The following is a 7,814-nucleotide window of genomic DNA, read 5'->3' as shown; positions in this document are numbered from 1 at the left end:
ATCTTTTGACAATTATTGTAGAAGTGAGGTACTTAAAGCAGAGCTGCTTGTTTGTCCGAATATGACTGTCACTGAAATCAGATGCTTATGATTTTTGGAAATTCAATCTGTTGTGTAAGTATCATTAGCATATAGAGGGTTGACATTCATTAGTTGATATCTGATGTTCGGATTTTCAATCTATTGTGATCCATTGTAAAAAAAAATTATATATACATATATTACTGAGCAACTTTTTTGGTCACCTAAGCATCTTTTTAAGACACCATTTGGCAAGACAGTACATCAACCAATCAATGAATGTACCAGAGACCTCCAGAAGATACAGAGGTGTAAGAAGAGAACATTGCCATATTTATCCACTGCAGCAGGACCACTGATGATTCAGATGGAGCCTGAATACCAAATTCCACTTGCTAAAGTGAAAAGTTCTTCAAGTGACAAAGATGAGGTTGAAATCAGGCCATCTTTCTCCACTTTGGCAGAACCATTGATGGTTGAGTTCAAGGAATCTGAGGAGCAATCTCTACCAGTGAGGTGAAAAAATTAGCTGTGGCATGTACCAACAATGGTTTGGTTGGCACCTCAGCAGGATGTTAAAGAAGGCGAAAGTGATTAAAGATGAAGATCTGAAAAGCATGCAAAGTACCATCATATCATAATCTGCTTTTGGATGGAGACAGACAGCACAAATGTCACTAATCAGAAAAAAACAGAGATTTACATAGATTCCAAAAGGAGATTTCCACAGCGGTGCTGTAGAAGAACCATTTCTGCTTCTCAAATAAACCTTTTAATGATCAAAACCATTTTAACTCAGTTTGATAAATGATCAGCTTTTCCACTACAAAGAACCTTTTGTGTAATGGAAAGATTCCATGGATGTTAAAGGTTCTTAATGAAACATCAATGTAAATAAAGATTATTTAATTTTAGAGTGCAGTCAGCCAGTATTCACCACCTGCAAATGATGATACAGGAGTTTGAATGTCGGAAGTTGGCTTCTGCTCATTTATAACCTGGTAGAGAAAAAAAAAGTTTGCTGCTGAAAAAGATAAGATCAGAAAAGAGGAAAGAACAAAAAATCAGTTGCTATATGAAAAATGTGTCTGATCTATTCATGAAAAACCTGCTGATGAACCAACACAACAGGTTCAATAAGTCATGTGGAACCAATAAGATGGTCGCTTTCTCAACATTTCAGCATTAGGAACATTTACAGGTGCTGGAAGAAAGTGACCTAAAGACAATGATTAAAAAAGAAGATTGAGCCTTAAGAAAATTAAAATTCTTTTTCTTTTTTCTTTTGTAACGACAAAATTAGTAGAACATATTATTTTTTAACCTGAACAAATTTTTTCAACCTGTAGCTTCATATGGTCACCACTAGATGTCATACCTAGTACTAACAGTCTTCTCCACTTATTATTTTTCTTTATTGTTTACAGTGGTTTTCATTTTTCTATGCTGCTTCCAATATGTCCTCAAAGTCAAACTGTGTCCATAGGGCTGATTTTTACTCCATTTTACCCCCTCAGTTCTGAATATGTGGTTACTGAATTGGTTCTCATTAATATTCTCCTATTTTGACAAAAATACACTTCTGTCAATCCACTAATTCAATTTGCTTTGATCTTCATATTTCTCACTCTCTTGCCTATATACTCTACAGAAGAGTCTTCCCTCCATCTCTAGAGGGTCCAACACTGGCCATCATGGGCCTGCTGCAGACCAAAGGGCAGATCATGCCAGTTGTAAAACTACAGGCACCACCAGGGTCATTGCAGGTAATAAGCAACCATAATGTCAGATTTATATAAGCAGTAAATATAGAGATTCATACTGTATGAATCATATTCATAGTTCATAAACATATGTGACCCTGGACCACAAAACCAGTCTTAAGTAGCACAGGTAGCCTATATTTGTAGCAATAACCAATTGTATGGGTCAAAATGATAACTACATTTTCTACCGTAAATATATCAAAACTTAATTTTTGATTAGTATGCATTGCTAAGAACTTAATTTGGACAACTTTAAAGGTGATTTTCTTAATATTTAGTTTTTTTGCGCCCTCAAATTCCAGATTTTCAAATAGTTGTATCTCGGCCAAATATTGTCCTATCCTAACAAACCATTCAGTCATTGGAAAGCTTATGCATATGTATAAATCTCAATTTTACATTTTTTAATGTATCTTCTGTTCTTCAAGGACTTAACCTTAATCTTCCAGCTGAAAAAAAAAAATAAAATAATTAAGAGAGGAATAAAAGCGAATTCAAAGGGGTAATTACTTATTTACTTGGATGATCATTTCAAATAGGTTTTATTTAGACAGTTAATGTTATCTCTACACAGTTACCTCTGTCCCAAATTGGCTGCCTTTCAAGTGGACTACATCCCTTACCTAGACACAGTAGCCAAGGAAGTGGCCGTTTGTCCCAACATTGCTTGGCTTTCTTCTGAGGGACGCTGCAGTGTGTTTGAGGGGGTTTTTCGGGCCCTGCACTCCATTCTGAGTGGACAGGGGCACTGGAGAGGTGCCCGTCAGGCCATATACACCTTATGGGATTGTGTGGCCAAACCCATGAAGACAAGGCCCATTCCGGAACCTTCATCCTTCATTTCAGTTTTTTTTTTTTTTTGGCTGCGCCTGTCAAGAGGACCTGCAGTGATTTTTGCTTTAATGGCAGTGCGAAAGAAAATCCTACTGTTTCAGTTATCAGTTAGATCCCATAGATATCCCATACTTGGTTTTGGATAGCTCTGTTTTGTATTTGCACTTTAACCTAATTGTTTCTTAATTTAATTCATGAAGTACATTATTTTTTTTATAATGCATACAATAAGTCATATTTTAAATCCTTATCAAACGTCGTGAAGCAAGTGGGGAAATAGTAATATGCAATATTTCTTTTGACAATCACTCAATGTTACAAAATTCTCTATCACATTGGAACAATTCTTAATTATTTACAGTTTATATTTTTCAGCATTTGCACACAATAAATGTAAAATAATACCAGTTTATATTTTATGTTAATATTTATTATGATAGATTTTTACATTAAAGGGGCTGAATTTTAAATAAAGATGAAAGCATGGTAAACACTTTTCCATGACAGTTTTAATGTGACCTTTATGTAACAAAAATTAAAAAGCTTATAATGTGTAAGTGGCAAATGATCCCTATAATGACAAAAGTCACTATTTATTACCTAATTCAACGTTACTATCCGAATCGAGTGACGACCATGAATCTCCGCCCCTTTTACATCTACGTCTACACAGGGGTGTGGTGTAGTGTTTGTGTGCAGGTAGTAGTAACCAACATCTGAACTTCTGCGTTCACTGTTTCATACTAGGTAAGACAAACTTTTATAAACACTCCATTGTCGATTGATACAGGCGTACACGTTTTACGTAACATGACGTTGTTTATATAAAGACGACAGAGCTGCTTGTTTTTCCAAATCGGACTTAAATCCCGTGCTTTATATGTGTGTTTCCGTTCTCGTTGTGAGCGCTTTAGCAAGTCGATTTCACAGACAACGTTACATAGACATGCGATGACCAAACAGTTTCGGAAGTGAACTAGTTCTCGAAAACGCTTGTTTTAAAAGAAAAAAAAAAGAATTGTTTTTATGTCATTGCAACTACAAGGTAATGTGTCATTGAAACATATTGTAACGCTTGGTATTTTTACTGTGACAGTATTGTATGGCAAGAACTTTTTGTAAACTTACTAAGCGTTTTTTTACTATCTCCTGCCTAAAGTCTGACTATTGTGGATCATCATGGCTAAACGTGTTGCTGTGATTGGAGGAGGAACCTCTGGGCTGGCCTGCATCAAATGCTGTCTGGATGAAGGTCTGGAGCCAGTGTGTTTCGAGACCAGTGATGACATTGGAGGACTCTGGAAGTTTCAGGTGAGCTACGTCTATATGATTGGACCCATTAAACTTGTGCATTTGAAGAAAATCAGGAGGCTCTGAGTTAGTTTTTTGCAGAGCAGCAAAAAACTGCATCCTGCAAGACAATAAACTTGCATGTCTTTTCATTTTAGGAAAATCCAGATCCAGATCGTGCTAGCATTTACCACTCTTTGATTATCAACACTTCAAAGGAGATGATGTGTTTCAGTGACTTCCCAATCCCTGCCCACTTTCCAAACTACATGCACAACTCTCTCATCATGGACTACTTCCGCATGTACGCTGACCACTTCCAACTTAAACGGCACGTCCGCTTCCAGGTCAGAACTGACACAGACTGTGAAGTTTTAAATTTACTGTACTTTTTCAAAAGAATCACAAGTTCATGTTTTATGTTTTCTAGACTAAAGTCCTTCATGTTACACCAAGGCCAGACTTCCCTCACTCTGGACAGTGGGATGTAGAGACAGAGTCCAAAGATGGTCGAAGAGAGAAGCAGGTGTTTGATGCTGTGATGGTCTGCACTGGACACCACTGTCACCCTCATATACCTCTACAGGACTTTCCAGGTGCAGTACATGTGATGACTAAGCAAACAGAGTCCATGTGCAAAGTGCAACAAAATAGACGTAGGTGTACAAAAGTCAGTAGGGCTCATTCAAATCGTCTCTTTAGGAATAAACACGTTCAAGGGGAAATTCTTCCACAGCCGTGACTACAAAAACCCTGAAGAATGGCGAGGGAAGAGGGTAGTTGTGATTGGCATTGGAAACTCTGGAGGAGATATTGCTGTGGAGCTGAGCAGAATGGCCAAACAGGTGATATGCCACAACTACAGTATACATAATTATAGTTGTATAAATTATTATACACTTATTCCACAATGTTTCCCTTACTTTATTTCCAGGTTTATCTGAGCACCCGAAGGGGATCTTGGATACTAAATCGTGTTGGAGAAAAAGGTGTTCCTTCAGATATGCTGTTTAATAACAGAATGGCTAATTGGCTTATTCAAATGTTGCCTGTCGGATATATCAACAATTTCGGAGAGAAACAACTCAATAAACGGTTCAACCACAAGCTCTATGGACTGCAGCCTGCTCACAGGTACTGTGAACACTGGACGAAATAAGACTCTGATTATGTTGGTGATGTTTAGTAAAATTAAGCATATTCTCTGTAATATTATATGGTGTTGTATAGTGCTGTTTTTTTTTATCTGACAGAGTTTTTAGTCAGCATCCCATGGTCAATGATGACTTACCAAACCGCATTCTCTCCGGTACCGTCTCAGTCAAGCCGAATGTTCAAGAGTTTCTTGGATCAAGTGTGGTGTTTGAGGATGGCACTGTTGAAGATGACATTGATCTGGTGGTGTTTGCCACAGGCTACACTTTCTCCTTCCCCTTCCTGCCTTCACATGTAATTCCTGTCACAAAGAACAAGGTGTCCCTGTACAAATACGTATATCCTCCAGGACTAGAGCGGCCAACTTTAGCTGTGATTGGTCTGATCCAACCTCTGGGAGCCATTATGCCCATCTCTGAGATGCAAGCGCGCTGGGCCACTCGTGTTTTTAAAGGTAGCAAACATGACGTTGACTTCCCACACTTAAAAAATACAGGGTGTTCTTGTACATGACCTATATGAAAATATGTACGAATGTCAGAATATTAAGTATACAGTGATTTTATATCTATCAAACTGTGATATCCTCACTAGGACTGTGCAAGCTGCCTCCAATGAGTGCAATGATGAAGGACATTAAAGAAAAAGAGGAAGCAATGGCTCGAAGGTTCTCCACATCTAATCACACATGACTAAACACAGCATCTGCATCATTTCTACAGTTTATAGTATGTAAAAAATATCACTCTTAATCACACTCTCATGCAGGTATGTGGATGCCCAGAGACACACCATCCAGGTGGACTACATTCCTTACATGGATGAGTTGGCTAAACAAGTAGGTGTTTGTCCTTCTATCCTGAAGTTGCTCCTGACAGACCCTAGACTGGCTCTGAACGTCATCTTCGGGCCCTGCACCCCGTACCAGTTTCGGTTGCACGGACCGGGCCAATGGGAAGGTGCACGTCAGGCCATCCTGACTCAGTGGGATCGAGTCACCAAGCCCCTGAAAACACGCTGTACACCAGAGCCGCAGTCACAGCATTCCTCTTATTCACTCATATTCTCAGTGACTGTTGCAGCGCTGCTGTCTGCTCTGTATTACAGTAGAGACAGTCTGCACGCACTTGTAGCAGACCCTTCACTGCTTCTGGACAAGATCAGGGCTTTTCTACCATTGCCACTGACCAGACAGTGATCATGTAATATGAATCAGAAACATAGTTTATATGAATAAGTGTCTATCCATCCTTTAAACTGTTGTCAGCATCATGAAAATGTCAGACACAGACTGATATTTATCAGCAAGTGCCTTAACATTTCAGGTTCTGCATGTAATTACATTTTAATTGTACAGGTTTTAATTCACTAGCATGCAAATTCTTTTGGTGTGTATACTTATATGACTGTTTCTTAACACACTTATATTTTAAGTAATTATGTTTTAATATTCTTGTCATTTAAAGAAGTGTGCTTATTTTGATGTGTTGAATAATTTACACGCACATAAAAAGTACTTTATTATTTGAACTTCAGTGTTAATGCAGGACTACTAAATTTCAACTTCATCATCACATCCGAACTATGCCGTTTGCATGAAAGTTTGTATGGCATTGTACTGTTTCACCAACTCGAAGGGTTTGAAAAACACTAATGAACAGAATATGTTTACCTGGCATGGGGTGTGTTTATTGCTCTTATCAGTGCACTTTTGAGATGTTGTTGCTGCCTTTTATAAACTTTCTTAGTTCAGCTGTACTGTGTGAGATCCAGTATGCAGAGCCGTGTGATATTAAAGACGAAGTTAACGTCCAGAACAATAATTTAGAGATAATTGACTCACCCCTTGTAATCCAAGAGTTTAATGTCTGTCTTTCTTCAGTCATAAAGAAATTTAGTTTTTTGAGGAAAACACTTTAGGATTTTGGTCCATATAGTGGACTTCTATGGTGCCTATGAGTTTAAACTTCCAAAATGCTGTTTAAATGCAGCTTTAAAGGGCTCTAAACGATCCCAGCCGAGAAAGAAGGGTCTTATCTAGTGAAACGATCAGGGTTTTTTTTTTTTTAAGAAAAAGACAAATTTTAATTATCATTTTTGTTTTGAAAGTATGGTAAATACTGGTAAAAATGTACACTTATTGATATACCATTAAAATAGCAAGTAGCCCATCTGAATTATAGGCTATCCATCTCAAAGTAGTCTACCAAAGTTTGGTCCCATCAGGCTAAACATGACAGCCACGACGTAAGCATTTCTTTTTCTTTTGTTTTCAATCACATTGTTCTTACAATATACAACACATTACATTAAGTATTTCTTGGCACACCCATTTTATGTGTATTTGGCGCCACCTTTTGTTGTGGTTTTATTATTGACATGAAAGTCTAAACTCTCAATATAAGAAAATCGTTTTACATAAAATATCGTCTTATGTTCTGGTCAACACGCTACTTTTTAACATCAAATGCTCTCTAGCTCTGTGTGTACTCTGTGTGTTCCGGTTCAATACAGTTAAAAAATTCCATCTCATTTTCTCCTCCAACTTCAAGGTCATTCTACATTGCTGCAGAAGTACAAGTGTTTACAAAGTAAACGTGTAAAAAAGATCAAACGCTCTTTACGAAAAAAGGTTAAACAGTGATGTAGGTTGAAGTTGAAAGAGAAACACGATTTTGAAGTTGAAAGAGAAAATGAGACTGGAGTTTTTCAACATACCCTAACTGTCTTGAACTGGAATACACAGAG

At 37.6% G+C, this 7,814-nt stretch overlaps 2 protein-coding genes across 3 annotated transcripts in view; both read left to right on the top strand.

Annotated features, from left to right (window-relative positions):
- Positions 1-2,767, top strand: part of LOC141283410 (flavin-containing monooxygenase 5) — a 10,487-nt gene extending 7,720 nt beyond the window's left edge. The window contains 5 exon segments of the mRNA XM_073816693.1: positions 1,521-1,537; positions 2,237-2,289; positions 2,362-2,461; positions 2,463-2,514; positions 2,517-2,767. Coding sequence (XP_073672794.1) covers positions 1,521-1,537; positions 2,237-2,289; positions 2,362-2,461; positions 2,463-2,514; positions 2,517-2,767 — 473 coding nt within the window.
- Positions 2,768-3,242: 475 nt separating this feature from the next.
- Positions 3,243-6,742, top strand: LOC141348412 (flavin-containing monooxygenase 5-like). Of its 2 annotated transcripts, none has more exons than XM_073852723.1 (9): positions 3,243-3,368; positions 3,781-3,932; positions 4,070-4,258; positions 4,342-4,507; positions 4,614-4,756; positions 4,846-5,045; positions 5,165-5,520; positions 5,661-5,733; positions 5,835-6,742. In XM_073852723.1, the coding sequence occupies exons 2-9, from the start codon at positions 3,801-3,803 to the stop codon at positions 6,262-6,264; spliced, it is 1,689 nt and encodes a 562-aa protein (XP_073708824.1). In that variant the 5' UTR covers positions 3,243-3,368; positions 3,781-3,800; the 3' UTR covers positions 6,265-6,742. The 2 variants fall into 2 exon arrangements, with proteins under 2 accessions (XP_073708824.1, XP_073708825.1); XM_073852724.1 differs by lacking the exon at positions 3,243-3,368 and adding an exon at positions 3,394-3,666.
- The last annotated feature ends 1,072 nt before the right edge of the window (positions 6,743-7,814 follow it).

Source organism: Garra rufa, chromosome 13 (genome assembly GCF_049309525.1).
Source record: "Garra rufa chromosome 13, GarRuf1.0, whole genome shotgun sequence".
Taxonomy (NCBI): Eukaryota; Metazoa; Chordata; class Actinopteri; order Cypriniformes; family Cyprinidae; genus Garra; species Garra rufa.
This window is presented reverse-complemented; position numbering and strand designations above follow the sequence as displayed.